The 22,033-nt window shown below is 36.1% G+C and overlaps 1 protein-coding gene across 3 annotated transcripts in view; it reads left to right on the plus strand.

Moving 5' to 3' along the window:
- The window catches only part of LOC126965412 (ATP-binding cassette sub-family G member 4-like), a 53,076-nt gene that overhangs the window by 16,747 nt on the left and 14,296 nt on the right, over positions 1 to 22,033 (plus strand). For 2 of the 3 annotated variants that reach the window (XM_050809013.1, XM_050809012.1), the window contains exons 2-3: positions 16,618 to 16,771; positions 20,056 to 20,215. In XM_050809013.1, coding sequence (XP_050664970.1) covers positions 16,618 to 16,771; positions 20,056 to 20,215 — 314 coding nt within the window. The remainder of the gene's footprint in view (positions 1 to 16,617; positions 16,772 to 20,055; positions 20,216 to 22,033) is intronic. The other variant, XM_050809014.1, reaches the window with a different exon arrangement.

Below are 22,033 nucleotides of genomic sequence, written 5' to 3' on the forward strand. Positions count from 1 at the left end.
TTACCAGCGATAGAAGTTTGTATTTAAATTGCAATTCACGCGTCCCAATATAAGGCGATAAGAATGACTTATCGGGTATATTGGGACAGCTTCAGATTATTGACAGTTAATTACTGACAGTAGAAGGTAGTAATTTATCTCTATCTGTAAATAGTATATTGGGAACAGCCGTTAAGAGTAGCCGTTGAGTTTCTTGTATGTTCTTCAATCAGGCTTTACTTTTTCCGCACATGTTATGATAGATTCAGTTTTTTAAATTAAATATTTAAAAAAAAAGAATCAAAGGTGCTTAGCATAAGCCTATTTGAATAAAGTTTATTTCACTTCGACTTTGTGTTTCCTCTGTACTTTTCCCATTTTTTACACTTTAATCCACGCAGACAAAACCACGGGTCGAAGTAGTCGTAAATGTATTAAAACCATTTTTGCTTATCATTAATACGTACGTGTATGTAAGCGTATCCTATGTTATCATTAAGTAGATTGTACAATATTTTACTTCCATTCAAACTGACCTCGTGATCTTTTGGACTCGATAATAGAACTATCGAAAATTGTTGATATCCATATCCTACATACAGATGACTGTATAGTATACAAGAGCTTAGTAGATAGATAAATTCAAATATTTTGTTCAAGTAGGTTATGATATCACTTAGTGAAAGTCATGAACCCACTCGAAAAAGTATGCCTCAGACCTAGAAGAACGTGCGTAACAAACTGAGCGGTCTTCTTTTTTTTTCATAGTAATATAGTAACAATGTAATATCGTACAGTTTAATTTAATATTTAATAGCCTGAGGGCGGTCGTTCCATTCCCAATATATTTTTTAATATTAATAATGTAGTCACTACTAGATGGTTTGTAAGCTAATTACGTAATATTTAATACATAATGACCCTTAAGTAGGGACTGAATAAATTGACCGACTTGGTATTAAATTGATCTCACAACTTGTTACGGTAGAAGAACTAATTTTCGAGACTTGGTTTTTTTACAAGTTATATTTTTGATGGCATCACATTTCAATTTATAGATAGTCCAACTTTTTTCCTTTCCGCCACCTTCTACTTCTTGAATACCAACAACAGGATTTTCTTAAAGCTTACTTTCTGACTTATTACTAGTTAGAACTTATATTTACCAGTGGGAGGCTCCTTTGTACAGGATGCCAGCTAGATTATGAGTACCACAACGGCGCCTATTTCTGCCGCGAAGCAGTAATGTTTAAGCATTATTGTGTTTCGATCGGGAGGGCGCCGTAGCTAGTGAAATGAATGGGCAAATGTGACTCAACATCTTATGTATCAAGGTGACGAGCGCAATTGTGGTGCCACTCAGAATTTTTGGGTTTTTCATGAATCCGGCATACTACTAAATACTTCATTGTAATGGGCAGGGCGTATCAATTACCATCAGCTGAACGTCCTGCTTGTCTCGTTCCTTATTGTCATAAAAAATGAGGTTTTCTTATTTTTGTAAGTAGTCTTCCTCTTTTTCTTTTCCGAAACTACTTCTTGAGTTTTACCTACAATTTATCTCAAAGCCCACCGCCTGTCTCTATGGGTTTTCTTCGCAACTTTAATGTTAAAATTTTTGACAAGTCTGTTAAATGCTTTTAGTCTATTGTATTCACCAATTGAGAAATCCTGTGCTTTAATACTTCCAAAGTCGATATTACTTAGATGTAATCCGCCCAGACTTAGGACACTCGAAAATGCTACGTTAGCTTGCCACACAAACACTCGCATAGATAATTTTGTAATCTGATATGATTGATGCTTTTATTTAAAAATCTTATAACTATATTTACAATATTATCTATTATATATATAAAATGAATTGCTGTTCATTAGTCTCGCTAAAACTCGAGAACGGCTGGACAGATTTGGCAAATTTAGGTCTTGAATTATTTGTAGAAGTCCAGAGAAGGTTTAAAAGTTAAGAATAAATAGGAAAATGTCCGGAATTAAATAAAAACAACAAATTTGTTTTTCCTTTGATGTGTCCATACATAATTTCTATGAGAGAATTTATTGACGCACGGTTTGACAGTTCTGCTGTGAAACAATTTCATTATGACAGCAGGGTGCATATTTTACGAAGTAATTCTTGATGTTATCATATATTATTGACAAATTCATCGAAAAACATTATTTTATTTATTATATACAGAACAACGTTTGTCGCGTCAGCTAGTGATTATATAAAATTAATACTCTCACTACGGGCATACCAAGAATACTGGCAACCAACACTTCCACGTTGGATTGGTAGACTGATCTGTTGACCGAAATATTTGCCAGCGCTTGGGTTGCCAGTAGCCCTATTGAGGCGAGAAGATATTACTTTTTTACATTCTCCGCGCATCTGTGCGCGTGGGACCCCTCAGGCCAAGTGTCTCAACATCAAACGGCACAAAGATGCGACGCTTGCTTTCTAAATATAATTAATATTATATAATTATATTCGATTACAAAGTTATTTAAGAAAACTGGACCGAAATTGCAAAATATATTAGTTTTTTTCTTGATTTATACACTAAACACTAATTGTATTCTAAATTTGAAGCTTCTATGTCTGCTAGAAGTGCTTTAAACAATTGATGATCAGTCAGTAGTCAGTCAGTAAGTGACAAAATGTGAAAGTGTTGATACAATGCCTGGTTGTTAGCTGATTATTCAGGCTTCTTGTTTTACCCACAACGAAGCTATAGAGGGTCGTAAATGGCCTGTAGGTCTACTCGCAAAATCGACAATGATATATTCGGAACGATACGATAATAACACGAATATATCGCACCTACCCTACTCTAACAAATATTCGTATTTCAAATCGTTTATCGTAACAACATCGTTACCATAGACTAATATTGTGATTTTTTACGATGTTAGAGTGAATGAATTATGCGCAAACTATGTTTAATCTGTGCTATGTCCATCATTTACACAAAATGTATTATATTCATTATATAATTAAATAATTATATAATGAATATAATATGACCATTTTAAATTGAAAAAATATTACAAAACTAGTGGATAATAAAAAGAAAAAAAATGAAACTCAACCCTTCTCGTTGACTTCCTATTTCACAATTGGTAAAATTAGTTAATGCAATCCACGTATCCACATTTCGACGACCTGTATAGCCGAGTGGTTAGCGATCCTACCTACTAAGCTAGAGGTCCCGGGTTCGAATCCCGGTAAGTGCAAGCATTTGTATGATGAATATGGATGTTTTTTTCCGAGTCATGGATGTTTAAATGTATTTATGTATGTTTATATGAATTTATTTATGTTTAAGTAAGTATATTGTATTAAATATATCATTGTCTTGAAACCCATAACACAGGCTAGGTAGGTATATATGCTTAACTTGGGGCAAGAGTATTTGTGTAAAAAGTGTGTCAATATAAAAAAAAATCCAGCCTTAGAAGTTTCCACTTTTAAAGGCTAAAAGCCGCGCATTACAATACCTACATTCCTTTCCACGTCCTACTATGTGCTTGGAATATTTACAAGCACACATACCTTAGTCATTGACGGTCAAATAGGCATAAGATATAATATACTAGCTGACCCAGCAAACGTTGTATTGCCGATATTAAAATCGCGATACAAAAGTAACTGTTGATCGTAGATGGGTGAAAATTTGAAGTTGTATGTATTTTTTAATGCTGACTCATAATCAAACAAATTTAAAAAAAATGTTAAAAAAAACTTAAAAAAAATCGTGTGGACCACCCTTAACATTTAGGGGGATGAAAAATAGATGTCCGATTCTCAGACCTACCCAATATGCACCCAAAATTTCATGAGAATCGGTCAAGCCGTTTCGGAGGAGTTCAATGTTTAACACCATGACATTAGAATTTTATATATAAGATAAAGACCACTCACGTCGTATGAAAACAAAGCCTAAATATGGAACATGCCACAATATACAACGTAATAATACGCTTAAACTGCTATATCTATACATTGCCGCATTTACTCCAGTTGTTTAAAATATTCTTGGTCAATAAGCAGCAATGTAAAATATTTATTGCGTTTAGGTACTTTTATCTCTAATATATAAAATTCTCGTGTCATGGTGTTAAACATTGAACTCCTCCGAAACGGTTTGACCGATTCTCATGAAATTTTGAGGGCATATTGGGTAGGTCTGAGAATCGGACAACATCTTTTTCATCCCTCTAAATGTTAAGGGTGGTCCACACGAAATTTTTATTTTTATTTTTTGTCATTTTTTTTTAAATTTGTTTGATTATGAGTCAGCATTAAAAAATACATACAACTTCAAATTTTCACCCATCTACGATCAACAGTTACTTTTGTATCGTGATTTTAATATCGGCAATACAACGTTTGCTGGGTCAGCTAGTATATAAAATATAATTATAAAATCCAATCTTAATGAGATTCAGTTATAATCTGCAAAAACATAAACAAAGATAATTTTTTTTATTTTGATAATAAATAGTTTAGAAAATTATGTTACAGCAACCATATCAAAAGATGACTAATTATGTTATTGAATCTATATAATACCTTCCGGCAATAAAACAGTTTAGATTTGAAAGAGCGGCATCTCAAGTCAATTATCTAATATGCAATTATTGGGGTTGAGCAGGTTATCAACTGTAAAGTAGATGGAGCCACAACCTGAGAGTTGAGTTGGGTTAGTTGGTAAGACCGTTGGGACGTAACCCGAGATGCGCGTATTCGAATCTCGCATCGTCGAATATTTTGTGAAGGAGAACTAACTTATAAAGTAGTTTTATAAAAAACTCCAAATGTTTTGAGTTTGTTTCTTTAGTGTTAATTCCGACAATATATTTTGTCTTCAAGCAACTCGACACGTGTTTCGCCTCTACACGAGGCATCCTCAGGAGATATTGACTCGCCAAACTCTGGCACGAGACTTGTGTTTCGAATTAAGACTAAAGAAAACTCAAAACATTTGTTTTTTTTAAGACTACTATATAAGTTTGTTATCTTTAAGTGATATTTATATATATATCCCTCATTTCCGCAAAGTAACGCCTACTTCAATACATTTTCTTAAAATAGGTAATAGTTAAAAAAAACTAAAAAGCACGCTTTATATAAAATTCAACTAAAAAATAGAAAATAAATTTAAATTGAAAATAGTGAAAAAAAAAACTATATTTTATTGTAAAAAAAGCGTGGGGTGCTTTTTAAGATATTATTAAAATAATAATTCTTCTACACCCCACGCTTTTTTTACAATAAAATATAGTTTTTTTTTACACTATTTTCAATTTAAATTTATTTTCTATTTTTTAGTTGAATTGTATATAAAGCGTGCTTTTTAGTTTTTTTTTAACTATTATTTATTTTTCATTTTTTAGTCAAATTAGTGTAATGGCATCGGTCCTCGATAAATCTACAAAGTTTGAACGAAATCTAGCCGTTTAGAGTGGGTCAAAATCGCGCCCAAAGAAGTCGGTTACAAACATACAAACATACAGGTGAAGCTAATATAAAGCGTATAAAAAAACTTTTCTTCATATTATTAGGTACTTAGTAGAACTAAATGTTTGTTTGAAGTCCTTAAGAATCCTCTTAGAAGCGACGGCTGCAAAAATAAGCATTTAAAATTATTATTTTGTTTTCTAATATTATTTTTCATTGAGTTATGAACCTTGAAGTTTTTTGTCGTTGTCCATTCGTTTATCTTTGATTTTTTCGGTGGTAGATTATAATTCATAAGGCGTCTTAACTTATTAAACGGACACAAATTACTATAATTTGGCTTTTCCGTTTATAAACGCAACCTGAAGGGTATGTAATATGTATAAACTTATAATAAAATCTCTTTGGCTGTATTAAGTGTATATCTTGCAGAATTTGTTAATAAAAAAAGGTTATATTACAAAAAAGGAACAAATTACGTTTAAAAACCAGTTTAAAATTAATCCATAAAAATATTCGAATTTAGAATAATTTAATTATTCTTTGTTGCGTGCGAATTTGAAAATTCCAAATTCAAATCATTTTAATCTCTTGGGAATGTCTACAAGAAAATATATTTGCTTTAATTTGACATTTCATGACATATACAGCCTGGTGAAACTAGAAAAAAGAGATTCACTCGATTGTATGAAACGTGTAGTCATTAATACTGATGACGGCTATAATCTTATAAAAAACGGAGATAGCCGAAATCCACTACGTTTTAAGTAACTGTTCGCTTACAAACTTAGCCGGATTATACTTCGTCGCCAATTGCCATACTGTAATTAGTACTATTTCAAACCTATGTCAAATCACTGCACGTTTCATAACAAACTAAATTTCAATTTTTACTTAGGCATTCCCGTCTCTTATTACGTAGTATTTACCACGGACGAGTAAAAGAAGAAGAACTCCGTGTCACCTTACATAGCAGTGAAGCACCAAAACAAGCCGGTAAACGTGTAAATACATAGCCCCACGCACACACTTACACTAATACAAGCCGATCGGCCGCCATTATGAGATTTGCCATCGTCTGTGACAGATCAGTTTGCGTCCCAATAAAATATTTTAAAAATGCCGTCTTGCGTTGTGAAAAAGTGTAAAAACGATACTATAAAAGTATTTGTGGCGATATATGACCATTTGACGGAGAAAATATTGTGTAACTGGTATACCCCGTAACCACACACACACTGGCATAAAGGTGCTTCACTTGCTAATATCACGGCGCGGAGTCCTTTTTTTTTTACTCATCCGTGAGTATTTACATCCTCTTTGGACATATTATTGGACATTTTCGAGCGGGAGATGTGAAATAGTCTAGTATCGAATACATTTAAAAAAAAAGTTGTTATTGGTAAATATGAAAATTATAATTCTTAAACTGGTTCAGTTATCATCAATGTAAGCTTATTAAGGTACCTAGAAGGTTATAAATAGATTTCAAGGCAAGTTTTAAAGTTCTGCAGTTTATCTGGTATTTTGTTTACATTTTCGCTGAACTGTTACCTGTTTAACGAGTGGTTATTATGTTTACCTATTTGCCAGATTGAGATTGAGATTCCTATGAACTCAAATTGAAATATTTTTTACTCAAATTACTTACATCACTTATTGAACGTCAAAAACTACCCCCATTTCATTTTAACCATTTGAAAATATGTGCCTCGGATCTTACATCATTTATACGCCTAGATAGACTATGACAGATGTAAAAATATTAAAAAAATAGTGTGTATTTATTTACTTAAGTAATACTTCTTTGGCCTAACAAAGCGAAAATCCTTAAAATTATTTATTCCTCGTCCTATTCTACGTTTGTAGATAGAACAATATTGTAAAAATCTTGCAATGATGGCTTTGACAATTAATTATTAAATAACGAATACGGCTGTACGGGCTTGAACCCTTTCCCTATCCTAATAATGGAAGAAGAAACAAAAAAAATAACGAATGTCGCAAACGTCAGAAAATTTTAGGAACCAACTTCACCCTGTTACTTTTGTGTTACAGTGATGCGCGCGCATCTTTAAATTTCACTCTCACCATATTTCCATAACACGCCTAAATGAGTGTTACTTCAAAAATTTAGTATAGAGTTAACCTCTATTTTGAGCAATGCACGCATACTAACACTAAGTGTCACACAAATCGTTAGTGTAAGACGTAGCTTGTCACACACACTAAAGTATTATTTCTGGCCTGTTTTCATCGGTTGTCTAACAGCAAGAGACTCTATCTAGACGTATAAATTAACTAAGTCTCGAATATAGAACAGGCACAAAACACAGTAAGCTTCTTCACGTTGTATGTTAAATTGTCAACCTAAAAATATCAATTGTATTTTCTTGATTTGTAAATTTAATCTCTTTATATCCCCGATTCACTCAAGTTTCTCTTCGTCAAATACTACCCTTAATGTCTAGGCTTGTATCGGAATTCAGGGTCCCGAAATCTCAAGCGATTGCCAATCCCGCGGTCTTCTAGAAGACAAAGCCAAATCTGCTTCGAAGAAACTGGGCGTCATAAATAGAGCGCGGCAATACTTCAAGCCGGCCCACTTCTAGCGCTCCATTAAGCGTAGGGTCAGGTCCACATATAGGGAGTAATGCTCTCATCTCCAGTCTGGTGCACCTGAATATATATTTAGCTCGAACAATTTGACTGCATGCAATGCAAAGCTGCTCTAACTGTCAGTGGTCCATCAAAACAGCTAAATCACATTGCGTTGCGAAGAAGCGTCGCTTCATTATCATTCATCGCGTCCCGACAGAACATATCTCAACCTTCCTGGACGTGCAGCTGTGGCCGAAGGGGGTCGTGTTCCGCAAGTATCGCGGACGTCGCCGACCACCGGAAGCTACCGAACCCGAGAAAATGTGACGGAGATTTAATTTATATATCATATGTATGTTAGACTATAAGGTATTTATTTTATGGGCAATGTAGCCTAAAATAAAGGACTTATATTATCTGTCTTCAAGAACTGCTTGACCTGATTCTTGCCCCCGAATTCCACCTTCGTAGGACACGCCACAGACTTCAATATAAACTTCCTGCCATACAATTAATCTATGGACTAATCTTCTTCGCGCCGTGTTTCCAGCATGATATGACATGGGTAGAAATGCTCCTGTGATTCAATGGAGTATCGCAGTAGAATGTGGACGACGGTGATCACTTAACATCAGGTGACCCGTACGCTAGTTTGACTTCCTGCTTCCAAAAAAAAACAAATCTTAATGAACTATTTTTTTAATAAGGGAGGGTCAGGATTATTGAAAAACCCAAAAATTCTGAGCGGCACTACAACTGCGCTCGTCACCTTGAGACATAAGTTCTCAAGTCTCATTTACCAAGTAATTTCACTAGTTACGGCGCCCTTCAGACCGAAACACAATAATGATTACACATTACTGCTTTACGGCAGAAATAGGCACCGTTGTGGTACCCATAATCTAGCCGGCATCCGGTGCAAAATGGGTCCCCCACATTTTCGTCCAAATTGACAAGTTCAACCACCATTATCACTGAATAAGTTAAACTTTTGTAATGAAATGATTATTATGTATTAAAATCTTGATAGGCCTAAAAATTGACTTGTCTACATACAACATCTAAATGTACCTGAGCCACTGACCAAAGTATAAAACGTTTAAAACTATCAGACTTCAAAGTATATTAAAAATACTTACTTTTCCCCAAAAAACTTTTTAACGTCGATAACACCAAATACCGGCAGTAAGTAACTATGTACTTTCAAATTGAGTACTCAATAGTGACGTACAGAAAACACTAGACCAGGGGTGCTCAAACGGTCGATCGGGATCGACAGGTCGATCGCGAGTGCTTTTTAAGTCGATCTCGAGAAAAAAATCCGGTATAATAAACTAAAATTAATTACGTACCATCTTATAAAAAGTATGCTCGGGACATGCAGTGTCACGCTTCAAAATCCAAAGTCACTCTTTAGTTAAGCTTAGAACTTTAGAACGCGTTTGTTTTGTAAGAACCAATAAACTCGAAATTTTTAATAATAATTATGAGATTTTTCGTTGACATTTAAGAGCAGACCTACACTTACCTTGACAAAAAAAATGCATATTCATCACACATACTTGAAGCATCTCAGAGCCGATCGATCGTAGTCTAACAATTTTGAGGTAGATCGCCAGCAGTTCAAGCTTGAGCACCCCTGCACTAGACAATAGAATTTAACATCGCGGGAATTTTCGAAACGAGCCTAATGGTTTAGGTACACATAGTGCCAAGGTTCAACTGGTTCCCCGATGTATTTGGTCTCTTCTCCCTGCTTTTCTGCACCTAAAACCTCTTGTAGTCGGAATACAAAGAATAATTTTACATAAATCTTCTTATTCAATACCCGCTTTCTATCTTTTTGTTTGGGCTTATCTTCCAAACTATCACTAGAATACTTTTTTTCAGTAGAATATAGCTCATGACAAGATTTATACACCAATAAAATTTGAAAAACAAAATTTTATGGACGATGCGGGATTCGAACCCACGACCTCCGGCGTTCCGTGCCGGTGCTCTAACCAACTGAGCTAACCGTTCGAGTACCGCCTCGTTATAAAATTCTGTTTGCTTAGTTCAACTCTCAGGTTGTGGCTTCATCTACAGGATCTACTTTACAGTTGATAACCTGCTCAATCCCAATATTTGTGTATTAATCCTAGAAGTGAGGGTTTATCACTATAAAAAAAAACACATAACATATGACAAGATTTATAAAGAAGTAAAGTGTAAAAGAATAGAGATTCGTGCAATGTTTCAACTCATTCATAATAACAAAATACATTAACGTTTCATACAGCTGCGGTCGTGACAAGATAATGGGCAAAATCCAATATCTTATAATCCTTGGAACTTCGTGGTTATGACCTACGTGTTATGTTATTAAGTACAAGGTATTCAGGTACCAAGACACTTCAAACCATATACTTACAATATATAACGAATAGACAAACAATATGTGGGGGAGAGAAGAACATCTGTAACGGATATACAGCAAGATAGAAAATGAATGCGAATCTATTGTTACTGTAACCTATTTTTATTGAGAAGTTGTAAAGAGTTGCAACGCCTGGAATTAGGGCTGTAGTCTTTTTAATATTAAAAGCACCTATCTTAATATCTCTTAATATAATATAAACTAGTGGACCCAACAGACGTTGTCCTTTACACACGTCTTAAATTTGAAAAATCGGTCCAGCCCTTAGAAGGTGTACACTAACATACACATGAGCAAGAGAATTATATTATATGGACGGATTTGAAAATCTAAACCAATCTCAAATTCACTGAAACAAACAAAAATATCATCGAAATCGGTCCAGCCGTTTAGGAGGTAGTTTAATTGTGAATCTAAACCATTCTCGAATCCACCTGAAGACACACACCAATCTCAAATTCACTGGAACACACAAAAATATCATCAAAATCGGTCCAGCCGTTTAGGAGGTAGTTCAATTGTGAATCTAAATCATTCTCGAATCCACCTGAATACACACAGAAAGTTTCATTAGAATCGGTCCAGCCGTCTAGGAGGAGTTCAGTGACATACACACGCACACAAGAATTATATATATAAAGATTACATGTCACGTTGTTTGTCCGCGACTCCTAAGCTAATGAACGGATTTAAATGGGGATTACTTCATGGAGTGCAGTATGGTCCAACTTGAGAGATAGGATAGTTTTTATTTCGATTTGGGACCCATACGACGTGCTCGGGGAGGGATTCTCCGGCTCTGGTAGAGCCGGTACCCTCCTGGGGTAATTTATTTTTCAAGACCGCTCTCATATTTTGTTGGGGGGAGGGGAGGGAAGGGATGGCCTCCGGTCCTCGACGCTAACCTATGCGAACATAGCGGCACTAGGCCGCTACTTCACGCCGGTATTCTGTGCGAGTGTGGTAATTAACCCGGACGAGTCTGGCCCGATTATGCTGACGTCGTAAGACGGCAGCGCTACTCTCCCACTTCTAAAAAGCCCTTAGTCGCCTCTTACGACACCCATGGGCCTGGGACTCCCCTATTCTTTTTACGCCCCGGGGAAAGTACAGGGCGATGAATGACCGACGATCGTGAGGATACGCGCACGTAATTACACACGAAATCCCTTTGATCGGTGCCCGAAAAACCGACAAACCACCGATGATCGGCGACTAGAAGCGAATAAGCCCTCAAAACAATCGTGCTCGCGTGTCTTTAATCCACTGACCTATATAAATAGTACTGGACAGGCTTTTCCATATGTTTGACAGCAAATTTTATGCCTTTTTGTAGCGCGACGTGCGAACGTCCAGAGAACAAATTTTGACTATTATACAAATAGCTTCGAATGAACGTACAATACTTTGAAGTATTTTAGCATTTTGAAATAATTTTGTTCATTTTCCGTGTTATTTATTTATACTTCAAGTATCAACGTAATAAAGTACACAATTATTTTTGTAAATAGTTTCCCACCATCTATTATATATAGTTTGCTGAGGTTGTTTTCAATAGTTTTAGTACCGCAGATATCAAACATCCTCAAAAGCACTTTGACAGCTGCCAGTCCAGTGGTATATATTAGAGGTCAGTGCTTTAATCGCCGATTGTGAAGAGACGCCATTGCACATTCAGCCATGTATGACCTTTTTTACTTCATTCAGTCGGAGTGTGGCACTAACCCCCTTATTCATAATCTGTCTGCTAACTTAAAGCATTGCTAATTCTCACTCTGTCTTCTTCTATTGACCTAAGTCAGAATGAGAAAAAACACTCCTTAGCGGCTGTTTAAAGTTAGCGGACCATTATGAATAAGGGGGTAAGTATATACTTATCCAGACATTTTGTATTTTAATTTTGAGTATACGCAGGTAAAATATTTTTAAAATTATTTTTATAATTCAAATTGAAATATTTTATTTGAATAAAATATAAAATAGGATATATGTATATGATAATACTCATTAAAAGTCAAAAACTACCGTTCATTCGAAAAAGTATGACTCTCATCTGAGAAGAACGGACGCCAGAAACTCAGAGGGCTTCTTTGATTTTCATAAAAATATGATTATAATGTAATATCGTACAATAAAACTTATAATTTAATAAATAATAATAAATAAATCTCGTTTATTTCATAGATTACATATACATTTTTTAGTGGTTGAGACTTCCCAGTGAGTTAGCTTAGGACACTTGTATTGGGAATATCTCGCAGCTTCCTTAGCAGATACATTTTATTTAGTAAACAATATAGCAATAAACAGAAATGATTAAAAACCAAATTTTACAATTTACAATATTATTTGTGTGTGTGTGTGTGTGTGAGTGAGTGGGTGTGTGCATGTGGGTTTGAATCGGACCTTTAATTGGGTCCATCTATACAATGCGTGTGTTTGTCATTATTTAATAGCCTGAGATAAATTTATCTGTAGATGTTGGATAGGGGGCGCACCGCGCAAGTAAAAACTGTATAAGTTGAATAGGGGATGGAAATCAAGACTTTTTCAGTAGCACAGGATAATTGGGCTTCCGGCACGTAATAAAGGAGTTCCAATCAGTTTATAAAAAGTTAAATAAGTATATATCTAGAGTAAGTCTCTCTCAAACTCGCCCAACTTGAATGAAAATGTCTTGACAGTAAAGTCAAAGGTATTCGATAAAGACAACTTAGATATAAATTAACTCGTTAGGTAAATAAAAAAAATTTATGAGTGAATTAAATACAGGTAAGTTTTATTAGTGTTCTGCATCTAAGGATGCCAAAAGTCTGTTTGAATCCATAAATCTTATGTGTTAAAGACTGAATTTGAAATTTGCTTTTCTTTTTGTTTGAGTTTTAATGTACTCAGATTAGAATTGCTGACATGTACATAGATATAAAAGCTCTTAAATACATAAAGATAAATCAAAAGATAAAGGTAAATCTGTTTGTTACCTAGGTTTGTATCAAGTTTTTATGCCTTCTACAAATAATTAAGTCAGAAATCTATTTTTGATTTATTTATGTGTATTTATCCAAGTTACGTCAGTTGGTGCCGGGGCTGCTGCTTCGACTGCCGAAGACAGTAAGCGTCGCAAGTATGTCGGTCTCAATGAGTCTTAGATCTTTGTGCCATTTGGTGTCCAGACAATTGGCCCATGTCCCATGGGACCCATATCCCAGAGGCGCGGAGAATGTACAAAGTACTATCTTCGCGCCTCAATAAGACTACTGGAAACCCAATACGGTCAACGGATCAGCCTTGCTATCCAACGCGGAAATGCTGCCAGTATTCTTGGAACGCTTCCACGTAATGATAGTATCAATTTTATATAGTCATAGTATTGGAATCATTTTGATTGAATAGATTCTATTTATTTTTATGTATTATATGGTATGGCTTTAAACGGACAATCATCCGAAAAAGGTGCTCAACTTATTAGAAATCTACATGTCAGCTAAGTATAGTTTGCACATTAAAAGGTTTGATTTCAAGGATATTATACAAACTTAACTACGACATAATTCAAATTCAAATATTTTTATTCAAAATAGGATGTGACATCACTTATTGAAAGTCAAAAAACTACCCATTCCAAACCCATTCCAAAATGAATGCCTCAGACCTGAGAAGAATGGGCGCAACCAGTTCGGCGGGCTTTTTTTTTCATCGAATAAATATGTTTACAAAGTAATATTGTACAATTAAACTTATTATTTCATAGTCTGATGGCGGTCACTCCATTCCCAATCAGTGGTTTAATTAAGAAAGTCATTTATGTTATAGTAACCTTTACCACACAAACGTTTTTTAACAATTCTTTTGAATAACGTAATTCTTCAGTAACATAACAACGGGCATGAACACATAGTTATTCTATATCTACAGACGTTCGTTTATCACAGTGTTAAGTAATAATTCTAAAATACATAATAAGTTATTAATTAATGTAGTTATAGTTTATTCATGGGCATGTTTATAACGTTAAACATAATTTATCTTTTTTTTTATTGAAGTAGGCGTTACTTTACGGAAATCCATAATTATACTAATGATATAAGTTTTCTTTAGTGTTAATTCCGCCAATATTCACGAGTCTCGTGCCAGATTTTGGCGAGCCAACACGTCCTGAGGATGCCTCGTGTAGAGGCGAAACACGTGTCGAATTGTTTAAAAACAAATATTGGCGGAATTAACACTAAAGAAAACTTCAGTCATTTGTATAATTTATCTTGTATAAAGTATGTGCTAGTATGAGTTGTTATAAAAATTATTCCGAATCACTAGCATACGATAATGTCGAGAGCACGTCATTAGATATCTGATAATTATTTCATTTAATGTGGTTTTAATACAAATAAAAATGCTATCAACATTACTCTATAATACGATAAATTTACCAGTGGGAGGCTCCTTTGCACCGGATGCCGGCTAGATTATGGGTACCACAACGGCGCCTATTTCTGCCGTGAAGCAGTAATGTGTAAGCATTACTGTGTTTCGGTCTGAAGGGCGCCGTAGCTAGTGAAATTACTGGGCAAATGAGAAGACTTAACATCTTAGTCTCAAGGTGACGAGCGCAATTGTGGTGCCGCTCAGAATTTTTGAGTTTTTCAAGAATCCTGAGCGGCACTGCATTGTAATGGGCAGTGCGTACCAATTACCATCAGCTGAAAGTCCTACTCGTCTCGTCCCTTATTATAATAAAAAAAAAAAAAAAAAAAAAAACTTAAATCACTAACAGTGCTTTAATAGTCATATGCCACAACCGAGCGTTTTGCAAGAATGCAAATGTAAGAATTTCTTGCCTCGCTCAGCCACTGCGGAATCAATTACCGGCTGCCGTCGTCCTATAAAAAAATACGTAACGTCTCAGGAATACAGGGTTCGTTAACACAGTTTAATTCCACAAATGTTTTTTACAAGTAGCAGCAGTGCGTAATATACTTTATAAGTACCAATAACACTAATCCTAATCAACGTATCGCTTGTTAGAGTTATCGCACTTAATTTTAACTTTATCGCTTAGTTGCAGAATGACGCAATTAAATAAAAGCGCCCTTTAATTATGTCGGTAAGGATTATGCTCAAATGATGTCGAATAGTAATAGATGCTACATCATTTGTAAGCATGTGTAGGAAACGATAGGATTTGTTTGTTATTTACCGTTTCAGCAAGTATGTTCTGTTTTTTGCATCATAAACAAAACGTCTGCCCTGAAAGCTACCTCATTCTTCATCTTTTATACATATATATAAACAAGTAGACTCAAGATTGCGCGTTTACCACTAAAGATACGATAAATACCCATTTCTTCATCACCGCTCTTCGACAACATCTAGACTACCTACCTAAAGCCTCATCTAGTATCGGAATACTGGGTCTCTCAATCTAGAGCGATTGCCGATTCCGCGGTCATTTGGACAAAGCCAAATTGGCTTCGAAGAAGCTGGGCGTCATAAATAGAGCACGGCAATACTGCAAGCCCTACATTCAAGCGCTCTACAAAGCGCAGGTCCAGCCACATATGGAGTATCGCTGTCAGCTCTGGTCTGACGCTGCCCAATATCAGCTCGATTCATTTGACCGCGTGCAACGCAGAGCAGCTCTAAACGGCTGGATCACTCGGCGTTGCGTACAGACGTCGCTTCATTGTGTGTCTTCTACCGCATTTATCACGGGAAGTGTTCCTAAGAGCTGTTTCACCTGATTTCTTCCACCAAATACCACCTCCAACGCCGCGCCAGATATTAGGATATTATACCCACCATCTGGATGTGTGGCAGTCCTCCACAGTGGGGTTTTAAAAGAACTTTCTTCCGCATACTACAAAGCTGTGAAATGAGCTACCCTGTGTGGTGTTTCCGAGACGATACGACATTGGTACCTTCAAAAAAAGGCGCGTACAACTTCCTCAAAGGCCAGAAACGCTCCTGTGATTCCTCTGGTTTTGCAAGAGAATGTGGGTGACGCTGATCACTTAACACCAGGTAACCCGTACACTTGTTTGTCCTCCCTTTCCTTAAAAAAAACAAATTTTTACCAAAAAGGTCGGACTCTATGTTGTATAACAGATAAATAACGGTGTATAAATTAAAAATTAATTTAGCGTGTCTCTTTCTTTAGCAGGTAAGATCGGCTTCAAACAAAAAAGAGACAGAAAGAAAAAAGATATTCTGTATGGGGCGTGCGGTGCACTTCGACCTGGCAGGTTAACCTTTATTCTTGGACCATCAGGAGCTGGAAAGACTTCTCTACTTAACATATTAGCCGGAAGGAGGTACGTAATAATTATGTCTTTAAGATAAGACGCTTAGGTGCCGATAAAATTACACTGTATGTGATATGTATATGAGTATGTGCATGGGGATAATATAACATATCGATGCTTTGCAAGTATAAGGGCTCCCACACAAAACTGCGAACTCGCATCGCATCGCAAATATCTGCGAACTAAAAACACGTCCAATACGGCTGACTACACTTGAAGGTATGGTTGCCCTACCAAACGGTTTGCCGCACAAAATCGTATCGCAGAAATTCACACCGCAAGTTCCTGCGATCCTTCCTGTTCATGCGTCTTGAATACGATAATTGTTATTTATGCAAATAATGATCTATTACCATTTAATTTTATAAAGTTCCTTATTAAAGTCAAAGTCAGATAAATATTGTTAGTTTTAGTTCTATTCCATTCATCAACATTAAATAAAATTACATAGCAGACGGTATTTGGCTCTGCACAGGGTTTCCCAGTGAGCCATCCAAAGGAATTCAATAAATTAAAGGTGCCTCTTTGTTTCTGCTTTTGACTGACGCTGTAAATTTGTATAAGGCATCAAGAACAATATATATATATATATATATATATATATATATATATATATATATATATATACTAACAGATATTATATTATACTAACAGATATTTTTTGAAGGTCAAAAAATGACACTTATGAATGTCAAAGATGTAAATTTACTAGGCTATTCACCACCACGGAAATATTACGTTTTAATGATAAGTTTCGTGGTGGGGTGGTTTACCTTTCCTAAAGTATGTGGGGGGGAAGCGATGGTACAAACATCCATGCGTCATGTCAACGGACGATGATTTCTGGATGTTCCTTTCATCGAAAACCCAGCTTTACTGGTAAATTTGAATAAATTTTCTAAAATAACTTCGAATGCTTAAAATATTCATAATATCTTTATTTAGTTACACTGTATTCCCTCACTCTTGGGGTTTTGTTATGATTTTCCTACATTTTTGTTTCACTTACTTTAGTATATATATAATCACATCACAGTTCAGTTCCATGCGCGTTCGGTAATGTACATGCTCACTAAACTAATATTCCGACGAGTTGCGAAAAACTTATAGCTAATGAATTGCTGGCACTCCTTCAGCATGCAATTGAGATCAGTATCATCCAGATCTGTGCGTCAAATTTCACGAGTGCGGAGATCATCAACGACGATGTGCATTCTTTCGAGGCAAGGCACTTGCTCAAGTAACCTTTACATTACGTTGCTGAAGGACATCACAAACCTCAAGGCAAGCCTGGCAGATGTAGTGTTGAAATTGGAGACATCTCAGAACACCATCAGGGAGCAAGGCAGGCAGCAAGCTGAAATAACGACCTTACGTAACAATACAGTTGTTAGTATGTCATCAGAGGCTAATAACATCAATACGCAACGCTTCGCCAGCGAGTTTTGAATAAGCGAAATTCGATTTAACACCGGCCGCTGTCCCTGTACGTGTCTCCTCTCGCAGGTGTCGCCTGCTAGTGTTACGTCAATGCCTGAACGTGACTATGCTCGAATATGTTCTGAAAATATTTCAAGATGCCACAAATTTTCTAAATGTTGATTACTCTTACCTTAAAGCATAGTACTCGATGACAGGATTGTCCCCTCCAGCCACCTCCACTTATTATAGTCCGACAACTACGTACGCGACCGTCCCACGGGGTGACAGACGGTGTGGCGGGAACGGAGTAATAAGATGTCAGCGGGTAGTTAAAAAGTCGTATTACGTACCCTCAGTTGGATACAAGATTATGACTATGTTCAGAAAATATCGCATAGAGCCACTGATTTTCAGAATGTATCAACATTCTGCGTTCGTTTTCGTCCAACTTGCTGCGTTCTGTGCCATAATTTCAGAATATTCCTTAAAATAAACTAGTAAAATATTATACAAATGATTTAAGTTTTCTTTAGTGTTAATTCCGCCAATATTTGTTTTGAAAACAATTACTGCAGTCTCGTGCCAGATTTTGGCGAGACAACAAGTCCTGAGGATGCCTCGTGTAGAGGTGAAACACGTGTCGAATTGTTTTAAAAACAAATATTGGCGGAATTAACACTAAAGAAAACTTAAATCATTTGTATAATTATGGATTTCCACAAAGTAACGCCTATTTCATTTTTTTTTTTTTTTAGTAAAATATTATCTAAAACAGCTAAGCTAGTGACCCACACCAGCCCGGTGAAGCCTTTACTGGGATTTGAGAAAAACTACAATTGTCTAGTAAATCATTTTAATATATACCGGGTGCCATACAACCTCCAAATACGGTAGGGTTCCGTAGAGCTACTTATAAGTGAATCATAGTTTTTGGCGTATTAGCAAGAAACTTCTGTTGATGCAGAAACAAAATTGTAGACTTTATTAGCTAGCATTGTAATGCAATGTACAGTACATACGTAATCAGGGTCATTGACGCTTGTACAACGTTTATAATACTGTCAGCTGTTGTGGCGAAATAGATTTCTGTTTTTAGGTTTTTTATAATTTTAGGGACCATTAATGTATATATTTACATAGTTATGATTAAAAAATGGATTGCACTGCATTTTTATTCTAAAAATTAATCCGCACCACAATTTTTTTTCGGTAATTTCATTGCCAATATATTCAGAATCATGGTCCAATTGCAACCCCTTACTTTTACGATGAAGCTGATTTAGAATCTGTATATATCGTCACGCATTATCCAATCATGTACGTGGCACAACTTACTTAGCGCCAAGTATTTGCCGACCGACAACTTTTATATATCAGTCTTGTCTAAATGAAGTCATCCGCAGGGCATTTGCCGCTCTTAATATACCGCTCCTTTAGAGCCAAGTGGTATTAACCGCCGCGATGGCAAGCGGAAAAGGAAAGACCCTGGTGGAACAGGGAAGGGCTCTGGTGTGGGATGCGTCGACACTCTGGCTCCCTCTCATGTCCAAGTTACGTCAGTTGGTGCTGGGACTGCTGCTTCAACTGCCGAAGACAGCAAACGTCGCAAATATGTCGTTTCCACTGAGTCTTACATCTTTGTGCCGTTTGGTGTTGATACACTTGCCCCGCGGGGCCCAAAGTCGCAAAGAAAGTACTATCTTCTCGCCTCAATAGGGCTTCTAGGAAGCGTCCCAAGAATACTGGCAGCATTTCCAATTATGATACCTAGGCTGATCCGTTGGCCGAATTAGCTGCCAGCGCTTGGGTTTCCAGTAGCTCTATTGAAGTCATTCTCTAATGTTAATCAAACTTAAATGTTTCTCTTTTAGAAAAGTTGGAGTATCTGGATGTGTTATTGGATCGGATCATGGCGTGGTTTTAGTACCTCAACACGCCACTCTTATAGACACACTTACTGTTAAAGAAACGTTACAGTTCGCTGCTGCGCTCAAAGTACCAAATGTTTCCGAAATTGAAAGAAATAAAATCGTGAGTACATCTTTTTAATGTGAGTAAGTTAAGGAACTAGAGATAATAAGAGATGTCCACCTATGTTTCCTCCGATATCTCTTGAACCATTAGGCGTAGAGACTTGAAATTTGGTAGGAATATTCCTATCGCGGAGTAGAAGTCAACTAAAAATCTAAGGATTTTATGAAATTCTCAACAGAAGAGTTTTTATTGTATTATCAACAGTACTTAATATTGTTACGTTGACAACTTCATCTGCCTCTCGGACTATGTCGGAGTCATCGGCCGCGGCGCCCAGACTGCAGGCAACTTGCATGCTTTACATGTAAAGATACTTAAATAATATAGAATACAATACAAACAACGAAACACAATGAATAAATAAACATATTAAGACCAAGAATTAAAGCCATTAAGAGAGCTTTTTATACTCATCATATGAGTTAATGGCATCATTTTCCCATAGGTATATCTACATAGTACTACTATATAGAATATACAACGGAATACAAATAATATTATGTGTGTCTGTTTTCTCGTAGAGTATGAACCTTATCAACTCTTCAACTTCGACATATTGAAACCAAGAAGCCATTTTTTTTACTAATTATACATATACAGGACGTCCCAAAGTTATGGGAAGTCATGAAGGGAAAGTACCTTAAATATCGTAGATAGGGAATTTTACTAAAAGAAGACTTTACGTTATTTTTAAAAGTTAGTAATTCTGCATTCAAATATTTTCTAAAAATTACTTGCCTCAATGCTATCTATGGAATGATAATATCGCTACTTTTCGAACGTCGTCGTCGGAAATAAATAAATAACTTTCTTGAAATTTGACTCAAACATTTTACGTTGTTTAGAATAGTTTAGTAATTTTTAGAAAATCTTTGAATGCAGAATTACTAACTTTTAAAAATAACATAAAGTCTTCTTTCAGTAAAATACCCTATCTACGATATTTAAGGTACTTTCCCTTCATGTCCCATTTGGGACGCCCTGTAAGTATATATAGCCCAAGAGCATTGCGGCATTTATAGTGATTGTACTCGCTTATTTTAAAGGTAGACATATGTCTGGAAATAGGGAATAATCCGCACAGGGAACTCATTTTATAGTTAGGTTATACTTGGAATAAAAGATTGTGTCTACTTTGTTCCTTATACATAAGTATAAAGTATCCGTCCCTACTCTGTGCATATAGTATAAAAATTATGCAACATGTAATATTGAAATGCATCATCTCTGCACTTTCTACTCCTATGCAATCGATACATTGCGGGGAAAAGCGCTCTGTGAACGGCTGGATCACTTGGCGTTGAGTATAGACGTCGCTTCATTGTGTGTCTTCTACCGCATCTATCACGGAGTGTTCCGAAGAGCTGTTTCACCTGATTCCACCTGCCGAATTCCATTGCACGACATGCCACAAATTCGGATATCATCCCCACCATCTGGATGTGTGGCGGTCCTCCACAGAACGGTTTTGAAGGAGCTTTCTTCCACGTACTACAAAGCTGTAGAATGAACTTCCTAGTGCGGTGTTTCCGGGAAGATACGACATGGGTACCTTCATAAAAAAGCGAGTAGAACTTCATTAAAGGCCGGCAACGATCCTGTGATTCCTCTGATGCTGCAAGAGATTGTGGGTGGCGGTGATCACTGACCCGTTCGCTAGTTTCTCCTCCCTTTCCATAAAAAAAAGAACAGTTGCAATCTTCTACATTATAATATACAGTATGTTATCATTAAGGGGCCTATTGCATAATTAACAAAGTACAAACAAATATCATTAGTGGTTTTGGTTGTAACTTGTACTTTTATGTTGCTTAT

The sequence above is a fragment of the Leptidea sinapis genome, chromosome 7, assembly GCF_905404315.1.
Source record: "Leptidea sinapis chromosome 7, ilLepSina1.1, whole genome shotgun sequence".
Taxonomy (NCBI): domain Eukaryota; kingdom Metazoa; phylum Arthropoda; class Insecta; order Lepidoptera; family Pieridae; genus Leptidea; species Leptidea sinapis.